Below are 25,931 nucleotides of genomic sequence, written 5' to 3' on the forward strand. Positions count from 1 at the left end.
TCTATCGTTTAGGTTTACTAGCTCTAGTTATTAACAATTCGCTTAGTTACAGTAGTTGCAACAACTATTCAGTGGTTGTACTTGAGTTTATGTGCTTTTTCCAACAGCTCTACATGACAAGGGTCAGTGCATTTTTCTTTTACTCCCTGAACATTAAAACTGTCAAGGATTGCCAATGAAACCAGACATGGAGACTGATCCTGGGTCAGCTCCACTGGAGGTGGGAGACAAAGGTAAGAAGCTAAACATTAATACTTAAATCTGGAGGCTACCAACTTAACATTTTATTTTGCCTAGTTGATTAAAAACATATTAATATTAATACTGTTGAAGCTGTTTAGGAAGCCAAACAGCATGACATATAACTGAAATGTACCATGATTCAAATTCTAGATGTTTTTGCTTTGTATGTTTCAGGCCTGACACAGATCTTGGCACATGTAATTGCTGAGGTGAGAGGCTCTATTAATAAAGATATAAATGGAGCTGAACTATTGTACGGTCTTCTCAATGCCCCCTGGTTGCAGTCACTACTAAAGGTAGAGTCCTTCCTACATACATTATTTGTAATTAGTACAAATCGAGAGCTCATTGTCTGCCTTTTTTTCCTTACAGGTGTATGAATGTCTACAGAGGCATCTAAAGGGTCCAGCCAGACCATATGTCTCATATTCATCTGGACTCTCTCTACAGGTCAGCTTTACAGTTTATTGGCTTCTGGCATCATTTTGTTTTTACCAGTTTGTTCCAGTCTTAACTTCTGCATTCTCTCTATCAAAGCCAATAGCTTAAAGGGCTGTTTCCTCTGCTAGCTGTTACTCTCCATCTTTACATCTTGTCAGTCTATGCTTTCCTATCTCAAAAAAATGTCAAAAACCTCATAGTATCTTAAATGTCTTAATTGTCTTAAATTCTTAACTAATGTGAGGACTTTCAAATAGTACCATTTAGAGTTGTAATCTTGAAGTGTGTGTAAAGAAAATATTATCAAGTATGGTCACCCATACTTGGAATTCACACAAGTGAGAAGTGAAAGCACACACAGTTACCATACACCCAGAGCAGTGGGCAACTATTACTTCCAGAGCAATTAGATCAAGGGCACCTCAGCTAGGTATCGAAGGTAAAGAGAGGGTGGTTCATTCACTCCCCTGCTAGGAATTGAACCTCCAACCTTTCAATAACAAGTGCCGCTGCACCAATCCGCCTGTCAATCTCACATTCCATCCTTCCCTCACTCATGAACAAAACCCCAAGATACTTGTACTCCTCCACCTGGGGTAAGGACTTTCCTCCAACCTGGAGATGGCAAACCACCTTTTTCCGGTGAAACACCATGGCCTCGTACTTGGAGGTGCTGCTTCTCATCCCAGCAGCGTCACACTCGGCAGCACACCGCCCCAGTGCATGCTGTTGCAGAACCAAATTAATATCAGGTCTTCAGAGTTCCTGATATTAATTTTGATCTTAAACAGGGTGTTCAAACTTCTGTCCTAATTATCCCTAATTAAACACATGTAAACCAGTTAACCAAGATCTTCACACTCAGTAGTGAAAACATTCAAAATCAAGTGTAATTACTCAGTCTGCACATTTGGATGCAGCATTTCACTCAAGTGTGCTGTCGCTAAACTCTGTAGGATGATGGTACTTCAAGAGCAGAATTGAAAACCCCAAATTTCTTTGGCCCTCAAGGTCCAAACAGAATCTTCATATTTTTTTTTCATTCTGCAAGACAACTATGATTCTTGGGGGCCAGAGTTTGTCAGCCCTGTTTTAGAGGGTCTGCTGGAAGTCGTGGCTTTTAGGTACTGTGGTGGTCTTGACGCCAAATTTTATACCAATATTTATTGAGTTCTTAAGTTCTTGTTTTGCACCCTAGATTCTATCTGACCTTCTGGCAATCCCAAACCCCTCAAATGAAGCTAGAGAACTATATGCCCTCCTCGGTCAGCCACACCTACAGGTGAGCATTCATTCAAAGCATTTAAATATATGTGTTTTTCTTTAAACAGTTTACAGAGGCATGTTTTTTCTTCTTTTGTTGGCCAATAGTCTATTTTTAAGTAAGTTTGGTAATGATTCAGGCCAATCTTTATAGACACTTGAAGAATTGGAATTGTGAATAGAAATATTATGTAAGCCATGTGTATTTTTCAGGCTCTGCTGTCGGCTCATGACACAGTAAGCCTAAAGGACTATGAACCAGATCTGCCACCATTGCCAAACGACTTACCTGAAGATGAGGAGGCCATGAGGATTGTTTGCTTGGTCAAAAACAATCAGCCTCTGGTGAGCATGACCAGAGGAAGGGAGTGGCAGGCAAATCCAAGGCTTGCTTTTACTGTATACTTTATTTCAATGTACATTGTTGGAGTCTGTCTATCAGATCAGCATAACAACGTGGTACAGCGATAAAGACTGTTAGTGGTATAAAATCTTGTTCTTATGAATAATTGTAGCAATAACTTCTTTCCTTCTATTATTTATTGTTTTTATTTTTTATCTCACAAATAGCTGATCTTGTCAGGTGTTCTGGTTGGTAACTAACACTCTGAGCTGTGTGTTGTCATGGATAGACCGGAGCTGGTAAAGAGGTTCAAAACCACTGGGAGACTTTAAGACAAGCAACCCACTGTGGACTATTCTCAGCCAGAGGGCGGCTGGCCGGAAGCTTGCATGCAATGTTTAAAGGTCCACGAATTGGTGGTTCCACATCCATCAGCATTCCCTCCCCACCAAGGATTGTTTCTCCTGCCAGGGCACACCACTGCACTGCTCTTAACACTTGCCACCAGAGCAGTACATTATGGAGACCTAGCCTCAGTTGCTCCACACCTTGTGTCTGTAGTTCAGTTGTGATTGGTAAGGTCCAAACTTGTGGTTTTGGAGATTCCCATTATTACATTCATCACTTGAATGTTTTTGTTGATTGGTTTCCTGTTTCCATCCCTTTAACCATTCATGTCTCTTTCGTTCTCTGAAGGCAATTTAATTGAGGATTTAAACAGTGGGGAAGAGAGTGATGTTGGTAACTCTTTGCCACATACTTTCTCCACTCCAGCCCCATGGGTATCCTCGTCATCTTGCTGCTATCGTCCTCCTCCAGTAACTTGTAGAACTGCTCCCCCGAGTCCAATGCACTGTCATAAGTTAAGGGAGAACATCGCTTGCTCCCAAAGAAGGCTGGAGGGGATGGAAACCGGAAGTCTGGATGAATTGCGGAGTACATTGCAGCAGGCCGCCAGCTACATGGAGCGTAGTTCTGAAAATGTCCACCTGCTTAGTGAGAGGATGACCACTGCTACTGAACGCATATCTGAGAGCGTACAGGAGAATACTCAGGCTTTGGCGATGATATCGCATGTAGTAGAGAAGCTCCAGGAGCTAGTCTCCTCAAGCAACCCAACATCAGTACCAGCACATTGTTCTGGTGCTCCAAGCACTGTTGTTGATCAGATGGACAAAAGATCACCAAGCGTTCCCACCAGTCCAGCTATTGCCTCTTCCTCTCGCTTTTCACATTGTCCTACCTGCTCCTCTTCTTCATCGTCTTCCTCATCTGCCATCAGTCTGCTAGAACAGCCGGTGCTATCTAAGGGGGGATCATTTAATCCTAACGCAAAGTCATCGCCATCTTCTCAAACGAGACGTGTTGATGTACAGCACTCAATGACCAATGGCTCCTTACCGTCCAGCCCTGCCCAGAACCACAAAGTGAACAGCAAAGCATTCAGATGTTTCTTTAGCCAGAAGAAGAAAAAGGAATGAGGCCATTCCACGTTTTGGATGGTTACGAACATCCTTTCAGATTCTTGCTGGCTCAAGCATGCAGGTTTTCAGATATTTGATATGCATATATGCCATATTTCATATGACACCACCAATCCTCAATGTCACCATATGCACATTAGTGCTCGTCCAACCTTTTTCATGGGTCATTCTCATTACTTTTGATATCTCTGTCGTCTCCATGACTCCGTCCCTTCTCATGTCATTTCTCTTCTTGATTATTTCATTCTTCATTAGACTTCCGTCTCTTCATATAACGATGCCGTTCATTTTGTGATTGGGTCATGTGCACGCCACTTCCATCAGATGTAGCTTTGTTTGATGAATTACAGTTTTCTACATGATACATAGAGAATAAAGTATATATTTTGACTGTTTTATCATGTTTTTTTTCATGCAGGGAGCGACAATCAGGAGAGATGATGTTACAGGGGAAATCTATATTGCTCGAGTTATACATGGAGGACTTGCTGACCGCAGTGGTGAGGCTTTACTGGTTGTACTGTCCGTTTTTTCTTAAACGATATGTTCATGCTGGCATTTCATAGTCTTTAAGTCAACATTACCTGTCTCATAGAGTCCTGTTTGTTGTCTCTGTGCTTCTTGTTGAAGGTCTCTTGCATGCTGGAGACAGGCTGGTGGAGGTAAATGGTCAACCTGTGTTTGGACTGGAACCAGAGCAGATCATACAGATTCTGGTTAGTATACTTAGTTGTACTTGTGTCAAAGTACAGTTTTTGCATCAAGTCCAGCAGTCATAATAGGGATGCCTGAGGAAACCCATTGAGTGAGTAATCAGTTAAACGTTACTGAAAATGACTACTGTAGACAACATCTCATGTGACATATGAGCTAGGAACAACATATGATGATATGCTGGTGTAGCGTAGTGTCTCATTTTTAGGGGAATAGTGTCATCCCTACCTCTTCACATTCTCTTTCAATGGTAAAGGGAAAATGGTCTACAACATCATCAGTCTACAAGAAAATTGTGATGAATCACTAGTATTCATGAAATTGTGTGTCTATGTCCTACAGGCCCACTCCCATGGAACTATAATGTTTAAGGTGGTTCCCATCACTGACAGGCCAGTCAACAACCAAACCATGGTGAGCTATTAAAACATCAACATTACATTCGTTTTTAAGATAAATAGCCAGGGATACCTAGATGAGCTATTCTGTATTTGTTTAGAAAACTTAAGTGAAGTTTCACAAGCTAAATTTGAGAGGAGCACTTGATATGATTGATTGCAGATGGGCTCTCATCTGTAATCAGTAGCAAGCCAATCAGATTAATCCAAACTCATTTTAGGTAGCCTGTCTAAAAGTACTCCCTTATCTTCGTTTTCTGAAGAAATCCCTCATCCACCCTATCTCCCCATTTTCCTTCTTTAACAGGGGTCGCTCTCGAGAACTACCTGATCTCGTACCCCCTTACATGTTCATCGTGAAGTGGAAGCCCTGGGCTCAATTATCTCCGAGCTCAGGGTTCTCTCTCGGGACACCATGCCAAACCTCTTATTATTATTATTATCAAGCAATATCTAAGTGTGAACTCTTGAAAAGGCATAAATCAAGCATGCTGTTCCCTGAATTAAATTGGCAAGTTGGCTTACCAGGAATTTTCAAAAAAGTAGGAGTAAACTAGGTTGTGCTTATAATCACCAAATATGGCTGTGATCTAGGATGTTTGTGTATTCAGCTGGAATTAAGCAGCAAAACAGCTTTTTGATTTCTTAATCAAGCACATTCAACACAGCAATCAGTGCAACAGCGACACCTAGAGGTTAGGACTGTAACTGATACTTTTACTTACTTTATAGCAGGGGTGTCAAACTCCGTTCCTGCAGGGCCGCAGCTCTGCACAGTTTAGTTCTAACTCTAATTAAACACACCTGATCTTACTAATTGAGTCCTTCAGGCTTGTTTAAAACCTACAGGCAAGTGTGTTGAAGCAGGGTTGGAACTAAACTGTGTAGGGCTGCGGTCCTTCAGGAACTGAGTTTGACATCCCTGCTTTATAGGGTTATAGGATAAGCTATCAACTATCCTGATGAAGATATATATCATCATATAGTACTGTGTATAAATATAAAGTATAGAACACTTTTCAATAACTGACGATTACGGGCAAGAAATTTGCTAGATAAACTGCAAAATGTACATTGTAAGTACATTGTACTTTCAATATGGCAACTCACAGTGCTGTTATTCATGTTTTTGTATGCATATTTTATTGTCTAATAAATTTTATTGCACTTGCATAAATTATAAAAAAAGTATGTACTTTGTGACACCACAAAATACACGATAGAGCATAATATGAAATAATAGACCTTTTATTTTCTCCATGCGAGAATATATATATATATATGTGTGTGTATATATATATATGTATATGTATGTATATGTATATATGTATATGTATGTGTGTATATATATATATATATATATATATATATATATATATATATATATATATATATATATATATATATATATATATATGTGTGTGTGTGTATATGTGTATGTATATATATATATATATATATATATATATATATATATATATATATATATATATATATATATATATATGTGTGTATATGTATATGTGTGTGTGTGTATATATATATATATATATATATATATATATATATATATATATATATATATATATATATACATACATATATATATATATATATATATATATATATATATATATATATATATATATATATATATATATATATATATATATATATATATATATATATATATATATATATATACATACATATCGACATATTACACAGGCCTAATACCTTATTTGCCACAGTAATGGATTTTCGAAAACAAAATTTCTGCTCTTGGCTTGACCTTAGATTTTCAGTATTTAAGAATGTACATCAGTATGCACTTATCAGCACGTCAGTAACGCATGCACTAAGCATGATCTAACTTTAACTACAACATGAATCACATAATTTTATGTGGAAATAATGGCTACCCTAATTACTTGCTCGTACATGTTTGTTAATTAATGTATTATTGTACTTTAGCTAAATGTAACTAACATGAACTCATTTTTTTTAAAGATTTATTTTTGACCTTTTTGCATTTATTAAGTTGATAGGACAGTGTTTCAGACAGGACGCGATGTAGGAGAGAAAGGGGGTAGGGACGGGAAACATCCACGAGCCGGGATTCGAACTCGGGACGCCCTGAAGTGCTACTGCACCATATGTCAGCATGCTAACCACTAGGGCCTTTTTAGTGACTAGGCTATTGCGCTGTCTCTAACATGAACTCATGATCTGTTAATGTACGTTTAAGTTGTGTGGTGAACCATTCGTTTCTGCATGTCATTAAGAAAAAAAATTATTGTTTGCTCTTGTAATCTTTAATTGTAATCTAAAATGCATTACCTGTTTTGATTTCAGTTAAATTCTCAGATTAGGTATGTTTTAGGTATTGGGCGTGGTTTACATACTTAGCCACGCCCCTCCAACGGTCAGTTTTGACAACAAACAGAAATGGTGCGGAGGAGGAGGTGTCTGTTAGGTTGTAAAAACTTGATCTTTCTGAATGAAATGCCTACTTTACCACATCCAATCAGTTCGCAGTAGAAAAAACAAGCCACGCCCACTGTTTTTTTCATTTAATAATAATAGTGTTAAGTTTTATGGTCTAACATATGTGATGTCCTTGCTCTTTCTCTACAAGCTGTATGTGCGTGCGATGGTGGACTACAGTCCTCAAGCAGACCCTTCCATTCCCTGTGCAGATGCCGGTATGGCATTCAGAAAGGGCGATATCCTAGAGATCGTGGATCAGTCAGACAGTCTCTGGTGGCAAGCTGTAAAACTGCCCAGCACCTCTGCGTGCGCTGGTCTCATTCCCTCCACCAGCTTGCTGAAAAGGTCAGTTCTCAGTAGTCAGGGGTTAAAGGTTGTTGACGGAGTAATTGCACATCCGCATAGGCTATGATGTGATGAGATTTGGCAGCTTGAATGTGATTTTGAGATTATGCTGATAATCACTGCTGTCCCTGGTCTTAAAGGCCAAATGTGATCTCTGTGTGTGTGTGTGTGTGTGTGTTTGTAGGAAGCAGAAAGAGTTCTGGTGGTCTCAGCCTTATCATCCTCACACTTGTGTCAAAAGCTGTGAGTAAATGGCGCACTTGAATTTTTTTTTTAATATGTGCATTGTTCAGCATGTATTTTTTATTTAACTGTTGCTGTTTATCTTTTGTTTACATGCATCCTGCAGTGAGCACAGTAGATGAAGGTGAGCATTTCATTTGGGGAACAGTGTCATGCGCATTTTGTCAGCTAAGCAGGCTCTGTAATCAGTAATAAGTCTTCAGCTCGTGCTTTCAGATGAAGCTGCATTTAATACTCATACTGTATACTGTTTAATACTCATGTGGTACTCATTGTTCTGGAGATTATGAAATTGAACATAATCGTTCTGCGATCCACTTGTTAAGTCATGACGTATCAAATATTGTTCCCAGATCCAAGCCGCCACTCATTTGATCTGAGAAAATTTTCGTTTATGACGATTTTGTAGTCCTATCACACTTTAAAGTGAATTTTAGATAAAATCATGGTGTACACAACAGGCTCTGGACTTGCTGCATCACAGATGCCAATATTTTCACTTTCTGGCAGTCAGATATTAGGCATGGTTATATATATTGTGATTGTGATTTTCGAAAGTATTACAGCGCTTTGTAAACGTTTATTTTTACCATTTGATGAGCCTCCCCATACAGTTTGATAGAGCGCTTGGGCCCGGAAGCCGCTTCACGTAACGTCACATTTAACAGGCGGAAATTACAGCTGTTTGCATAGATTCTCAGTGAACTACCACTCTGTGTTGCTGCTAAATCTGAAAGCACATGAAAATACAACATTTAATTAGATGTTTTTACTCCAAACTCTAGATAACTACAGTCGAGTGTCTGAAATAAAACCTTCTGTGATTTGATTCCATAGTCATGTGAATGATGAGGTTGAATCCAAGAAAACAGTTAAAATTTGTGTTTATCCAACAAATGGTATAGCTGTTTGAAGTTTCTGTGCACAGGAGCGCCCTCTGGCCTTCGGAGGACATTTACTATTGATTTGTTTCTCTGACAAGATGTGAATGACCAATGCAGCTTTTGATTAATTGTGATTGCGATTTTATTTCGATTGATCATGCAGGACTAGAACTAAATCATTCAGTATTAAGGTAAAAAAAAGAAAATTCTGTCATCATTTACTCACCTTTTACTTGTTTCAAACCTTGATGATTTTCTCTCTTCTGTTGAACACAAAAGAAGATATTTTGACAAATGTTGGAAACCCGTAACTATTGACTTCCATAGTATTTGTCTTTCCTACTTTGCTAATCAATGGTTACAGTGGTTTTTACTGTGACCGAGAGAGCTTAATGTGCTGTTATTTAAGAAAACACATGCAATTACAAAAAACGCCAGCAAATTAGGAACAGATCTTCACAACGCATACACATTAAAAAACGTGCTGCATTTCCCACAACACAAACAAATGAATAAAATGCTCTGCATTTTCTCACAGCGCAAACAATTTACGTAATGTGCTGCATTTTTTCACAATGTTTGCAAAAACAACAGAACACAATGGAAATGTTTCAAGTGGACCAAAAAATGTGATGGACGCTGCTGTGCCGGTACTATTGCTCAGTGAAGTTATGGGTGATCTTTGAAAGGTGAGTTTTTGTTGGTTTATTTGAATATCCCGATTCCCTTGTCTTTTGTATTTCATTAGCCTGAATAACCGTAATTGAAATAACCAGGTCAGTCATGTTTAAGGGTCTCCTTGAAACATTTCCATTGTGTTCCATTCTTTTTGCAAGTGTTGTGAGAAAATGCAGCGCGTTTTCGTAAATTGTTTGCATTGTGAGAAAATGCAGCGCATTTTATTCATTTGTTTGCGTTGTGAGAAAATGCAGCGTGTTTTTTATGTGTTTGCAAGATCTTTTCTTAATTTGCTGGTGTTTTGTGTAATTGCACATGTTTTTTTAAATTGAAGCACGTTAAGCTCTCTCGGCCACCGTAAGTTTTACAAAATAGTTTCTTTTGTTCAGCAGAAGAAAGAAACTCATAAATGTTTGGAACCATTTGAGTAAAAGTGAGTGCATTTTCTTTTTTGACTGAACTATCACTTTAACACTGCAAAATGCTTTTGATAAAAACGCCTAAATCAAGAAGCATTTCTAGACAAACAAAAATATTGTCTTGTTTTTAGAAATAATACAAAAGTTTTGATATTTGGACTTGAAACGAGCCAAAAAAAATCAGAGTAAGAAAAGCATTTTTTGCTTTTTCATACAGTTCATTAAATAAATTAACAATTAGTTTGATTACCACAATAAGCTACGCCTTTGCAATTCTGGTTATTTGTTTTAATAAATAATTAACTAATGATGTGCCAAGATACCATAATATTATGGCATAATTAAGGCACAAAACTACGTCTTCTTTCTACAGAGGACGACATGATTGCCATAGATGAAAAATGTGTAGAAGCAGGTATGTATTTCTTTTCTCATTTAAATGAGTATTGAAACCTTATCTATATATTGTTTGTTATAATAATATATGTTTCTTTGTTCAATGTTTACAGATGAGGAGGCTTTTGAATCTGGTAGGTAAGTCCTGAACATATCAGGAGCAAAAAAATGTACAGCTTTAACAGAATCTTAAACTTCTTCTTTTGACGATTGCTAGATTTGATTTTAATACTTTAAACTGATTGCCTCTGATAACTTGTATTCCTATTTCTTGCATGATGATTCGTCAGAAGAGCTTAAGGATGGTGAGTGCATACATATAACTCAAGTCTGTTTTTAAATAATTTCCATTAATGCAGTGTTTGGTATAGCAGTTTGGTAGAATGTGTGAATGTAAACCGTCTAAACCCAGTTATTTTGTAATTACAAAGAGTAAAGCTGTAAGAGGGCGACATGGTCGCTCAGTGGTTAGCACTGTCAGCTCAAAGCAAGAACGTCTCTGGTTCAAGTGCCAGTTGGGCCACTTGGGATTTCTGTGTGGAGTTTGCATGTTCTCCCCATGCTGGTGTTAGTTTCTTCCAGGCGCTCCGGTTTCCCCCACAGTCCAAAGACATGCGCTATAGGTGAATTGGATGAACTAAATTGGCCAAAGTGTACAGGATGAGTGTTTATGGATGTTTTCCAGTACTGAGTTGCAGCTGGAAGGGCATCTGCTGCGTAAAACATATGCCAGAATAGTTAGCGGTACATTCCTCTGGGGTGAACCCTTATAAATAAGGGACTAAGCAGAAAACTGTAAAGAGTTAAACTGTAATTATTTCTGGAGACTGGAATAGTTTGGTTTTGGTTGTTGAGAAGATGCTATTTACCATCTTTGTAAATCCAAAGGTCTTTACATGCACTTCCAAAGGAAGACTCGAGGTCAAACTAACAACATTGTTATTGTACACGTCATTGTGTTTACAAGTTCTACTGTATATAAGCCTATAGACAGACTCTCTGAAAGGAGGAGGGGTTTAGAGAAACTGAATCCTCAAACCACCTGTTTCAGATCCTGTGAGAAAAGAGCTGAAGCTGCAGTGTGTATTGAGAAAAAAATTTATTTTGACCATGGATAGATGTAAATGTTTTGGAAGATATACCAAAAAAATAGCCCATCTGTGGCCTTTAAATATTGTATTATATAATGTAATATTTAAATATATATGAGCTTGTGCTCATTTTATACTGTTTTCTTCTTGCAGTTGTTGATGATTATTCTCTATTTGTGTTTTTTGTTTCGTTTCAGAGGAGAGTGAATTCAGCACCAACATTGAGGGGATTTATTTGAGTGAGTGACTCTGATCATTTCAAGATTTACTGATTTTTGTTCACAGCATCTACACTTGAAAAGAAAAACCTGTTTGGTTCATCTCATAATAAAATATTCAAATTTGTCAAACTCACCACAGGATGACAGGGTGAAAAAAATGTGGTAAAATGACAACAACATTACATATACTGTTACACTGAAAAAAATAACTCTTAAGATTTACTTAAAAAAATCCTCGTAACAATTTGCACTTACAAATTTCAAGTAAATTTTACATTTCTATATCAGATACAATTAACTTGAGAATGTCATATCAAATTTACTTAATGTTTGATCTAACACTCCTAAATTAACGAAGTAAAAGTTGATTGATTATCTTTCATTTTGAGTCTATATTTATTCCAATTAATCAAGTAATGTTTACATTTACATTTAGTCATTTAGCAGACGCTTTTATCCAAAGCGACTTCCAAATGAGGACAAGGAAGCAATTTACACAACTATAAGAGCAGCAGTGAACAAGTGCTATAGACAAGTTTCAGGTGTGTAAAGTCTAAGAAGCAAAGCATTAGTAATGTTTTTTTTATTTTTTGAGAGAGAGTACAGTTAGTGGTATAGCCAGAGAGGCAGTTAGAGATTAGGAGGAAAAGTGGAGACTAAATAGTTGAGTTTTTAGTCATTTCTTGAAGACAGCAAGTGACTCTGCCATTCTGATGCAGTTAGGGAGTTCATTCCACCAACTGGGCAGATTGAATGTGAGAGTTCGGGAAAGTGATTTCTTCCCTCTTAGGGATGGAACAATGAGGCGACGTTCATTCACAGAACGCAAGTTTCTGGAGGGCACATAAATCTGCAGAAGTGAGAGCAGATAAGAAGGAGCAAAGCCAGAGGTCGCTTTGTAAGCAAACATCAGAGCTTTGAATTTGATGCGAGCAGCAACTGGCAGCCAGTGCAAACGGGTGAGTAGCGGAGTGACATGTGCTCTTTTGGGTTCATCAAAGACCACTCGTGCTGCTGCGTTCTGAAGCAGCTGAAGAGGTTTGATAGAATTAGCTGGAAGCCCGGCTAGTAGAGAGTTGCAATAATCCAGTTTGGAGAGAACAAGAGCTTGAACAATGAGTTGAGCTGCATGTTCAGATAGGAAGGGTCAGACCTTTCTGATGTTATAGAGTGCGAATCTGCAAGATCGAGCAGTTCTATAAATGTGGTCAGAGAAGTTTAGTTGGTCATCAATCGTTACTCCAAGGCTTTTTACCATTTTGGATGCAGTAATGGTTGCCCCATCCATCGGGATTGAAAAGTTATGGTGTAGAGTAATGTTAAGTTTATGTTTTAACAAAGAAACACTGCTTTTTTAAAATTTCAATAAATCTTATTAGTTACAAATTAGTACATCTGGCATAACTTTTTAAATTAAAACACACATTTCCACTGACTTGGAATTTGTTTTTTTTACTTTAGCTTAAGCAAATTGAACCCCAGAGCAAATTTACTATAAAAGTCCTTACTGATCTTAGAATTAGCATTAGCATAGCTATGGCTTTTTGAGTGAAGCATCAAACATTAATGTTGATAAAATGCCAAGATCCAAAGCACGAGTGCTACTCTTCTGAAAGGTGGTAACCGCAAAACTAAAAACACTTACTCAAAACTCTTTCTTAATCTTCAAACTAAGGATGATTAAACTCTAACAAGACTTTCTCTTAAATTTACACACCTAAGATTGCTTTTATTTTCAAAATATTCTACTCTTAACTCAGTCCCATGCAAAGCATTTTGTGAACTACTCATCAATTACGACAAATCAAATATTAAAATGTACTTAATATTACTAAGTTTGCAACTATTAGAAAATATTTAAATATTACAAGTAAATTAATATTAATATTTAAATCCTTTCACTCGTTTTGTTTATTACATGAAGTAAATGTGTAAATATTTAATATTTACTTAGACAATTCTAGTTATGCTTGACACTTAAAATTAAAGTAAATTTAGATTAGATTCAACTTTATTGTCATTACACATGTACAAGTACAAGGCAACGAAATGCAGTTTAGGTCTAACCAGCAGTGCAATAGCAGCAAGTGCAGGATACAGGTATAAGTTATAAAGTGCAGTTATAGAAAAACTCTGGTAATATTTACAGATGGATGTACTATGAACATTATATACAGGTTGTATTAGCTATGAACAGAGATTTACAATAAATGAATATATGTACAGGATGCTATTAATAGCAGAAGTGTGCAGATAGATAAACATTATTACATATGTCCATGTGCAGTGGGTGTGTACAGTTCAAATAAATGAATCAGTGCAATGAATATGTGCAAACTTTAAATGTGCAAGTGTTAAACAGTGCAGTGATTGTAAGGAGTTTAAGAGGAGTGTGGGTGGTGTATTGGGGGGCAAAAGAGTCAGTGAGGGGCAGAGTTCAAAAGGGAGACATCTCTGGGGAAAAAGCTGTTCCTCAGTCTGCTGGTTTTTGTCCTTCCACTCGTTTCGTTTTTTACATGAAGTAAATGTGTAAATATTAAATATTTACTTAGATAAATCTAGTTATGCTTGACACTTAAAATTAAAGTAAATTTATTAGATTTTACCCCACCAAGAAGTCATTTCTTTCAGTGTACAAATTAAGGTACAAACGGACATGATACCTTTTCAAAAGGCAAATTTTTGTACTGTTTTTAATTAGTTCAGCCAAAAATGAATTAATTTATTCGCCCTTTGCAAACCTTTAAAAGTTTCTTTCTTCTGGTAAACACAAAAGATATTTTTAAAAAAAGTTGGAAACCTGTAACCATTTACTTCCATTGTATTTGTTTTTTTTTTTTACTATGGAGTTCAGTTTGAACAGGTTTTTAGCTTTCTTCTTGTTTAACAGAAGAAAGAAACTCATAAAGGTTTAGACCCACTAGAGCAGGGGTGGGCAAACTCGGTCCTGGAGGGCCGGTGTCCTGCATAGTTTAGCTTTAACTCTAATCAAACACACCTGAACATGCTAATCAGGGTCTTCAAGATCACTGATTATCTATAAGCAGGTGTATTTGATCAGAGTTGGAGCTAAACTGTGCAGGACACCGGCCCTCCAGGACCGAGTTTGCCCACCCCTGCACTAGAGGGTGAGTAAATACATTCATTTTTGGGTGAACTATCACTTTAAGTATTAATATGTACCTTTAATGTTGCTTTAACACACAATATGATCACTTTTAAGTACTAATATGTACTTTTAAGTACAAAAGTGTTTCTATGGAAAAAAGTATCGCTCCTGTGACAGCATTTGTACATTTATTTCTGAGAGTATATTGCATACATTCATTATACTAGATTATTAACACAATATAATGCATTCTACTTACTACCTCTTCCTGATTCATCAGCCTGTTTGCATGTTTGATTGTGTGTACATTGTTTCTTGGCATATTAGCTGGATTTCGTCGAAGTTTGCGTCTCTGTCGTCGGCGAAGGGGTCAGGCTTTTGGCACGTCTCAGTTCTGCACCCTTCGCTGCCCTGCCAGCTGCTACAGTTCACTATCAAACCCTTATGAGGACGTGGTGCGATACCAACACCATCCAGAACACACACACCGCCTCATAGTACTGATAGGTGAGTGTGTCTGAGGGCTCTTCACAGTACGAATAGTGGGGTATTTAAAGGGATAGTTCACTCAAAAATTCTGTCATCATTCTGAGTTTAACTTGTCACAAACCTGTTTGAGCACAAAAGAGGTTATTTCTAAGTATGTTGGAAAGCCGTTTAAACCATTGACTGGGTATTTGTTTGGATGTCAATGGCTATTTTTGGGTGAACTACACCTTAAAATACATCTAACCATAAAATTCTCCATTTAAACAGTAATTTTGTAAAATATATAGTCAAGCTTGAAATTATTCATACCCCTGGAAAATTCAGATTGAAAGAGTCACGAAACACCATGACACATGTTTTGAGATGTTAACAGTCATATACTGTATGTGTCCCATGCTGCTAAAAACACTATTAGGACACATTTATTTCACAAAAAAATAAAAATTGGTTGTTTTTGTGTTATTTCGAGCAAATTTGTTCCTCCAAATTTTTTAAGCTGTGTCACGGCGATTAGATCCTTGTGTGGATTCCAGCGTGTAGACTGGCTATCTGTACCAGCGAGTACAACGTGATGCATTTGAGTGTGCAGCATTAATTCGTGAGAAGGACTTCAAACCAATCAGCGCGCTCTATTGTGAAAGTGGTGCAACTTCATTAATATGCCTGATAGCTGACTGTTTTTACCAGTTGCAGTGTTCAGTCGGCAGAGAGATGCCAAGTTGTGTTGCCAAAACAAGTGAAAGAAGAAGAATTGTTTGGAGACACGGGTTGTCAGTGATGCGTTTATAAATGTGCTGCAACGAAGGTTTTGTTTTCTACGACTCACATGTGGACTACAGTGCACGCGACATGCGGCAGAAATGCGTTTGTAAGGAACGTTTTTTACCAGAGAGCTTTTTGCATCTGGAAATGGTAAAATCTGAATTTGCCGTTCGTCGTCTTTTAAAAAGACGCGGCTCCAGTTGGTGTTGATTGTCCTGTCTCTACAGATTGGGTAAGTGTGTAATCAGTGTGCTTTGTTTATGTTTATTCAGATGGCAAAGTTAGTTCGTATCGTCAGCAGTACTCTTTCAGTGTTTAAAGACATACCTTAGTCAAAATGATTTAGTTACTAAGTTTACAGTACGTTATTATCACTACACTATTATGGGCTAAAAGATCAGCTGTAAATGCTGCTCTCCGAATGTAAACATCTTAATCAAACAATTACCATTGTGAAGAATTTTTGCCGTATTTTGTGAGAGGATAGCTTAACGTTATACACACACGGCTTTCTGACGATACCTACCGAGTGCATCTAAGTTACTGAGAAATGCAGAGTTTTTTTTTCCAAACATTCCATTAAAACTACACTCTTCCTGCAGTTCCTCACATCCAATATTTCGTTTGTCACGGTGTGCATGCGTGAAATGTTCCTGAATGAAAGTGAAAGTGCCAAACTGCAAATAATTCGATTATTGATGTCCATGTAAACACAGGCCCCGTTTACACTAATATGTTTTAGTTTTAAAAATGCACAAGTTTTGCTACGGTTACGCCATCCATCCACACTACGCCAGAGTTTTCGAGCCCTGAAAACGGAGTGTTTTGTAAACGCTGAAGAGGCCGTTTTCATTCTAAAACCCTGCTGCTCTGTCTCAGTGTGGATGGGGGAAAACGGAGACATCTGAAAACGGAGGCGTGGCTGCAGACGTTAATCCATCTGATTGGGATTTTTTCCTCAGTATTAAGTAGTATACACACAGTTCAGTCCTTCATCCTCTCCTTGTAAATTCAGACTTTGCAAGTTTGAAATGGAAAACAAACTCTGTTTGCCTCTGTAAAAATCAGCACGTGCACAAACGGAAACTCCCATTTTATGCAAACCCTTCCCTCTTTCCCTCCCCTGACACTCCGAGCTCAACAGAGCTGGACTCACCTACTTTCCTGACTTTTTTCGATCTAGAGGAGTGAAAACACCCTGCTGAGACAGGGGGGTTTCGTGACCCTTTAAAGTTTTTGTTCAAATGTAAATAAATGCTGAGCGATGCCTCTTGTACATCATCTTATTATCTTTTGGGAGAAGTCTGTGTCATTTACGGTCAAAAAAACCTGAATAAAAGTAACTTTAAGTCAGAATTTGCCAGGTATATGAATAACTTCGGGCTTGACTGTATATATTATAAATCATCTTTTCACATCTTTTAAAAACATTTCATTCAATACTAATAAGCAGTGATGTAAATTTCATTCATCCCTTGCACATTTTGCTGTATATTCTGTGCCTGTGTTTTTCTGTCAGGTCCGTCTGGTGTCGGTGTGAATGAGTTACGCAGGAGGCTGATTGAGATCAATCCAAAGGTCTACCAAGGAGCCGTTCCTCGTAAGTTTCTCACTGCAAATCTAACAATCCATTTTATTTCTGTTCAAAGTGTATGCATTTGCTGAATTTAAAGTCTTTACTTTCCGCTCAGATACCACGCGGCTACCCAAATGCCATGAGGAAGCTGGCAGAGAATATCATTTCGTCAGCCGAGAGCAGTTCGACAGCATGGTGTGCAGTCACAGGTGCTGGAATACACACACACACAGTTGAAGTGAGAATTATCAGCCCTCCTGAATCATTAGCCCCCCAAACTTTTCTGTTTAACAGATTTTTCAACACGTTTCTAACGTTAAAACAGTATTTTTAATAACTAATTCCTAATAACCGATTTCTTTTATTTTTGCCATGATGACAGTACATAATATTTTACTAGATATTTTTCAGGATACTAGAATTCAGCTTAAAGTGACATTTAAAGGCTTAACTAGGTTAATTAGGCAAGTTAGGGTAATGAGTGTAAAAAATGCTTAAGAGGGCTAATAATATTCACCTTAAAATGCTTTAATAAAAAATTTTAAACTGCTTTTATTCTAGCTGAAATAAAACAAATAAGACTTTCTCCAGAAGAAAAAATAATTTAGGAATTACTGTGAAAATTTCCTTGCTCTGCTAAACATCATTTGGGAAATATTTGAAAAAGAAAAAAAAATCACATGAGGGCTAATAATTCTGACTTCAACTGTACAAATACAAACATTCAAATACAATAAATATTTTAAGTTGTGCATAAACAGATATATAACAGCTTTGGGGTGATTATTCGACCTGTTTTCTCTGTTTATCCACAGGTTTATTGAGTTCGGGGAGTTGAGAGGTCATCTCTATGGCATTAGTGTGGATGCAGTTAAAGATGTCTTGGCAAGTGGGAAGATCTGTGTGATTGACATTGAGCCATATGTAAGTTTCTCTTGGGAATTTATTCATCTTTAATAGTGTTTGTTTTTGTGGGTGTGTTGCCAACTTTTAGGGTTAGGAAAGTGAACTCTTCCTTTAAAATTTGCCGCATGTTGAAGAGAAAGTGTGTGTGTTTTTTAGTATAACTGATATGCTATTATAATTTGCATGAATATTTGTAGCTTTTATTGTAAATATTCTGTTTTCATTTAAGCTGTTTTGTTTTGTGCTGTTGATATTTTTATTACTCTTTAGGTTTCATTATTATAAATTCATTATTTATTTGAACGCAATTTCGTAACTTTTTGATTTAGTAGCTAATTCATTAGCAGCACATTTTAGTATGATTTTTCTCATCCTCCAATGAAGAGTAAATTAGGGGTGGTGTTCATAGCCAAACCTCCTTTCAAAAATTATATGTTTTGATATGAATGAAGTCATATTTTTTGGTCCAATTTGCTGAAAATACAAATATCACATGTAGTTTCATTTCCCCATGAGATTGGCCTGCTTTAAGAGCTTAAAGGGGACCTATTATGAAAACACAGTTTAAACACAGTTGTGTGGCAACAGTCAGTGAATATAACCAGCTTTTAATGGTAAAATATATTTATATTATTTTTTATAATCACACTTTATAAAAACAGTCTCCAGAAACTCTTTGATTGACATTCTCCCTTTGTACATGTCATCAGAGGGGAAAGCCCCGCCCATTAGGGACGATCTCTCGCTCATTAGTATAGGATGTTAGTCTCAATTTTGAATCTGCCACTATGCTGACACACAGGTATTTGTAGCTTCGCCCTCTTTTGAAAAGAGCACAATCTTATTTGTATTTAAAGCGACAGTCACCAAAATGGCACAGTTAGGATTAAAGCCTAAAAGGTGGCAGTTTCAAACAGTTATAAAACATTATTTGTGTGGTATTTTGAGCTGAAACGTCACATACATACACTAGTGACATCAGAGGCTTATTTTACATCTTGTAAAACGGGCATAATAGATTGCCTTTAAACTAAATAAAAAAGCATGTAAAATTGTCTTCATACTCATTTAATTTAAAGAATAATAGTGAATATGTTTTAATCCTCACACAAGCTTTCACAAGGTCTTAAAAAGTCTTAAATTCGCTGTTCTAGGTCTTAAATATTTTTGCACATTATTTTACTGATTTCCATGTAACGCTGCATGTAACGCTCATTAAAATTGTTGCTTGGTTTTCGTGGTGTTGTAGTTTTTCGCTTTGGATGCGCGTGACATGATTTCGGCTGGCGGAGCACACAAAATATTTTGAGACTCGAGTGAACATTTCGCGCAGCATCGCATTTGATTTGAGTGAATATGAAACATTTTGATGAGATTTTGTTTTAAACGGGTATGACTGTACAGACGTCTTGATATAGGGAGAACCAAATGACATATATATCACTGTTTTGAATTTAAAACAGTTTAGTAGTTACAAACTAAAATTAAGTAACAAATAGTGTCTTTGATGGACAAGAATATCCAGCCTGATCTCACGAGAAAATGTAAGTATTTTTACGTTTTGTCAGTTTAGTGGCTAATTCTTACGAATTCGTACAAGTTCAGTCATACAAAATTGTACGATTTTAAAAAGGAGGCATGGCACCTAACCCCACCCCTAAACCCAACCGTCATTGGGGGATGAGCAAATCGTACTAAATTGTACGAATTAGATCGTACGAATTCATACGAATTAGCCACTAAATCAAAAAGTTACGAATTGCCGTAAGATTGTGTTGGAATATCAGTTTACAATATACTGATGCCAAATTTCTAGGCTTTATTAGTGATAATGGTCAGGAATGTTGGACCATTATTGCATTTTTAGCTTATAAGTACAGGGCACAAAGTAGTCAGACAGTAATGTGTGAATTGTTGAGTGGGCAAAATTATAATAAAAAAACATCAGTATTTTTAGTAAGTGTGCTTTTTTTGTTGTTTTTATTCTTACTATAATAAAAAATATATTTGTACAGCAACCCATGTTCTGTTGCCATTAATATTTAACATTAATAGGTAAAACTGTCCGAGATATGAACAAAAGCAAGTGATGCATCAAAGTTTGATTTAAAAAATCTTAAATGGTTATAAAATACTTTATAATCATTATAATAAATTATAAAAATAAAAAAAATAATTCGTTTAAAAATCTTGAATGATATTAATGATATGACTCTCTGTTTACCTGTCTGACTTTATGGTGGGTTTCTTTTGACCGCCTCATTTCGTTATAAAGAATATCTCAATGGTGAACGCGTCAAGCATAAAAGCCTTGTCCGTTTCGTGAGGTGCGTGCACAGTCAGCAGAGGTGCGCAATGCGGCACCAGATGAAAGTATAAATCAGCCTTAAGATGTTTTTTTTCTGTAGTTCAATGGTGCACCTAACCTGCCTTTAGTACTGTTCCATTTGAATGCATTTATTTTACCACTAATTTTGTGATTTTGCATTTTCTCTTTTTGTGTATGCGTGTTTTTGATATTGTGATATAGGTCTTAAATTTAATACTTAATGGTCTTAAAAAGTTCTTAAAAAGTCTTAAATTTGACATCAACTTCATCATCAACTTTGAACATTTGATGTATTTTACCAATTTTAGCAGTTTGCTGTTCTTGTTTGTCTTTTCTTTTTCAGTAGCAGTGATGAAAATGCCTGTGTTGGCATCTTTTTGGCAAATTAATTAATGCAAAAACATTTTATTTCAATCGCGTGTGCAAGCTGCCCATACTGAGAAATATTTGCAGTTTAAAAATACGATGTTTGCGTCATTCGCATTGTAATATGGAAGGATATGGAGTCAACAAGTCTTTAAGTGAAAAGTCTGAAAATTGCCAATGAGCTTACTCTTTTACTGTTTTCAGGCACTGGAGTCAGTGAGGACCCCCGAGCTGAGGGCCTACGTCATCTTTATAAAGCCTCCTACTGTTGAGCAGATGAAGCGCACTCGGATGAACTCCAATATCATCACAAATTACTACACAAGCCGACCTTTTAGGGTAACTGTGCCTCTTTACCTTTGCCTGCTGATAAGCTAATGTTTATTACTTATGTTCTAGTAACTTTTTTTAAAAACAGTACTTGTGACATACTATTTTGATTTTATCTGATTTTGATTTCTTGTTTATTACATATAAATACTAATTTAGTAGACACTAATAGTTGTTCATCATTTCTACTTAACGGTATGTGTAGCGGCTTCCAATTGCCGCTATTGTTGGTAGAGTGAGCTAGTTTTTAACGCGTAAAGTCAGAGTCTATAGGCAAAATAGATGCAAATAAAAACGTCTTTATTTTCCAATCAACAGAATTACTTCATCACTTTTCCTTAATCTATATGCACACTTCTCTGTTACCTTAAGTTGAGTTGAGTTGAGTTGAGTTACTTCACGTCACGTTAAGTTACGGTCAAAAACTGTGTGCTTCCTACCAACGCTCTCTTCCATGCAGTGAAGCCACAGTTATATAGTCTGGTACTGACACCTTGTGGCCAATCGCCAATTTACAATGTATGGCTCCTACAGTATGGTTCAGTAGTACAATGTCATGTTTTCACATGTGTGTGTTCTTTAGATTACATATTAACACTGTCCTACCATGCCATACCATATTTCCAGGGTGTCCGCAGGGTCTTAAAATGTCCTAAATTTCAAAAACTAAATTTTAGGCTTTAAAAAGTCTATAATTTGTGCATTTAAATCATTTTAAACAGGTCTTTTAATATCCTATTGTAATGTGAATGGGACGCTGACAACGGAATAAGAAGTCAGGCAAGCAACGGTTTACAAAGTGGCAATCAGGTACATACAGAGAATCCAGAGTCGTAGTGAAACTAACAGGTGAGTGGTCAGAAGGCAGGCGGCAGGCAGGAAAAAACAATAAAACAAAGCAAGGGTCTAACATGGCAGGGCAAGGCAAGGAAAACGCATCGTAATGTTCACAATACAGCTAAACAAGACTCAGCATGAAGTGTGTGTGTGTGTGCTGTATAAATAGTTCTTGTAATCAGTCTGTAATGATCCTCCGGCTGTGTGCGTGTGCGTGTGTGTGTGTGTGTGTGTGTGTGTGTGTGTGTGTGTGTGTGTGTGTGTGTGTGTGTGTGTGTGTGTGTGTGTGTGTGTGTGTGTGTGTGCGTGCGTGTGTGTGTGCGTGTGCGTGTGTGTGCGCGCGCGCGCGTGTGTGTGTGTGCACGTGTGTGTGTGTGTGTGTGTGTGCGTGCGCAATCAGCGGAATCCAAAACAGGTGTATGTAAGCGGTGCATGATTGGATCTGTGCTCTATGGTGATCTGCGTGTTTACCAGCGGATTAGACCGCTGGTCATTGTGACACCTATGTGCATGTAAAGCTACCCAATCAGGCCAATACTCGTCAATCCATCCAAAAGTGTATGCATACAACTAGAGTGTGCTTGTTTTGACACATTATTGTACATATGTGGCTTAAAAAGTAACTAAATTAGATTTTTTTTGAGGTTTTGTCCTGTATAAGTCTGAAATTTCATTCATAGTGGTCTCGAAAAGGTCTTAAATTTGACTTGGGGTAACCTGCAGAAACTCTGATTTCTGTTGTTTCACATGCTTTCTCTCTTGAGACAGGATGAAGATTTTCTGGAGATTGAGGACGCGGGGCGCAAGATGGAGCAGCATTACTGTCAGTTCTTTGATCATGTGATTGTAAACGACGGGCTCCAGGCGGCATGTGTGCAGCTGCTGACCGCAGTGAGAAGAGCTCAGGATGAGCCGCAGTGGGTACCGACCTCATGGATCAGACCAACTGACCAGTCCTAACATCAACAGACACGATCAGAGGAGCTCAGGGATACGACATGACTGCAGATGGACATCAATATGCAAAACAAACTGTTTTTTAAATCTTTTAAAGCGACGACAATGTGTGTTTGTCTGTAGTAATGTTAGTCTTAATACAAAGGTTGTGTATTTTTTTCAGGTGTAAATCTTTTGTTTGGACATTGTGTTTGCCCTTGTGAAAAATCAAATAATAAATCCAAACCTTTATTAAGCTGTCCGAAAGAGATTTGGTCATTTTGAGCACTCTTAATCTGGTTTCAACTGTAGTTGATTTTGAGGATTTCCAGGTTAATGAGAAGAATAGAACTAATGTCACTTGAGTTTAGGGGGATTTATAGGGAACAGTATCATATCCAAACTCGTCACTTTAACATTAAAATGGTTTTAAAGGCATAGACAGTCTGAAATATAGCATCATTTTCATGGAACATATAAATATGCATAAAAAATGTTGACAGCCAAACAACACTCACCGGCCACTTTATTAGGTACACCTTACTAGTACCGTGTTGGACCCCCTTTTGCCTTCAGAACTGCCTTAATCCTTAGTGGCATAGATTCAACAAAGTACTGGAAATATTCCTCAGAGATTTTGGTCCATATTGACATGATAACTTCATGCAGTTGCTGCAGATTTGTCAGCTGCACATCCATGATGTTAATCTCTCGTTACACCACATTCCAAAGGTGCTCTATTGGATTGAGCGCTGGTGACTGTGGAGGCCATTTGAGTACAGTGAACTCATTGTCATGTTCAACAGTCTGAGATGATTCGCGCTTTATGACATGGTGTGTTATCTTGCTGGAAGTAGCCATCAGAAGATGGCTACACTGTGGTCATAAAGGGATGGACATGGTCAGCAACAATACTCAGGTAGGCTGTGGCATTTGATACAATGCTTAATTGGTACTAACTGGCCGAAAGTGTGCTAAGAAAATATTCCCCACACCATAACACCACCACCAGCAGCCTAAATCGTTGATTCAAGGCAGGGTGGATCCATGCTTTCATGTGGTTGACACCAAATTCTGACCCTACCATCTGAATGTTGCAGCAGAAATCGAGACTCATCAGACCAGGCAACGTTTTTCCAATCTTCTATTCTCCAATTTTGGTGAGCCTGTGTGAATTGTAGCCTCAGTTTCCTGTTCTTAGCTGACAGAAATGACACCCGGTGTGGTCTTCTGCTGGTGTAGCCCAGCCGCCTCAAGGTTGGACGTATTGTGCGTTCAGAGATGCTCTTCTGCAAACAGGTAACTCGGTTGTAACGAGTGGTTATTTGAGTTACTGTTGCCTTTCAGCTCCAACCAGTCAGGCCATTCTCCTCTGACCTCTGGCATCAACAAGGAATTTGCATCTACAGAACTGCTGCTCACTGGATATTTTCTCTGTAAACCCTAAAGATGATTGTGTGTGAAAATCCCAGTAGATCAGCAATACTCAGACCAGCCCGTCTGACACCAACAATTATGCCATGTTCAAAGTCACTTAAATCAACTTTCCTCCCCATTCTGATGCTTGGTTTGAACTGCAGCAGATCCTCTTGACCATGTCTACATGCCTAAATGCATTCAGTTGCTGCCATGATTGGCTGATTAAAAATTTCCAATAACAAGCAGTTTGACAGGTGTACCTAATAAAGTGGCCGGTGAGTGTATGTTGCAAGTATAGTAACATACTTTTAATTTCATGGGTGGATAATTAGTTTAAATTATACAAAACCAAGATGTTTTGATTGATATTTTGTACATTTTCAATTTTGGACGAACTATCCTTTTAAGTCTAACCATAAACCATTACATTTCTAACTTTAAAATTATTCTTGTGTGAAATTTTGAAGACGCGTTATTTATAACCTTTATGCAAAACACAGTATTACTATGACATTTCCATTGCATTTATGGGACAGTAAGTTTCCAAACTCGTCGATTAAGCCTTAAAATGGTTTTGAAGGCATAGAAAAACAGAAATATATCATCATTTTCTGTGGAACATGAAAAGATACTTTAAAAATGTTTGAAACCAAAACAAATTATATTCCACTGAAGAAAAGGGTTACATTGAGCAAGTAAATAGTAACATAAGTTTCATTTTTGGGTCTTTTTATTGGTTTAAAGGGTTTAAAAACAAGATCTTTTATTGATATTTTGTAACCACACAATTGCTGGCAAGTATTAACTTGATGGTAGCTATTTTTTCCATTACTATGGAAGTCGGCTAATGTCAACTTCCTGGTTACCAATTTCCTTTAAAAATTTCTGATTTTATGTTTAGCTGAAAATATATTCACGGTAAGAATTATTTCTTTAAGTCTTTACCATAAAAATGATAGCTATAGATCAATTTTACTTGTTTTTTGAGTTAACAACACCGCTTAAATTAAAACTACTCATATAAATTCTTTATTTTACAGTTACTTTTACAAATATATGAGACATAACATTAAAGATATATTGCAAATAAGAATAAAAAATTTGATTAAAACAACGTATGCCTCTTCAAAATTTAAAACAGGCTAACAGCATTTGCTTTTAGACGAAAACATCTTTTCAGGTTTAGCAGATGTTTTTAATTGAGATTTTCAGCAAATAA

General features: G+C 37.2%; 1 protein-coding gene across 1 annotated transcript; it reads left to right on the forward strand.

The window, feature by feature from the left end:
- The first annotated feature begins 175 nt into the window (after positions 1-175).
- Positions 176-23,473, forward strand: mpp4b (MAGUK p55 scaffold protein 4b). The gene is made up of 21 exons (XM_056458972.1): positions 176-233; positions 418-539; positions 616-693; positions 1,883-1,966; positions 2,161-2,292; positions 4,193-4,274; positions 4,405-4,490; positions 4,831-4,902; positions 7,525-7,721; positions 7,906-7,964; positions 8,071-8,088; positions 10,319-10,360; positions 10,455-10,475; positions 10,632-10,646; positions 11,630-11,671; positions 15,090-15,269; positions 17,533-17,613; positions 17,705-17,798; positions 18,405-18,513; positions 21,395-21,529; positions 23,126-23,473. Exons 1-21 carry the CDS (start codon positions 176-178, stop codon positions 23,315-23,317), a joined length of 1,899 nt encoding a protein of 632 aa, XP_056314947.1. The 3' UTR covers positions 23,318-23,473.
- Positions 23,474-25,931: the final 2,458 nt, after the last annotated feature.

The sequence above is a fragment of the Danio aesculapii genome, chromosome 6 (genome assembly GCF_903798145.1).
Source record: "Danio aesculapii chromosome 6, fDanAes4.1, whole genome shotgun sequence".
NCBI lineage: Eukaryota > Metazoa > Chordata > Actinopteri > Cypriniformes > Danionidae > Danio > Danio aesculapii.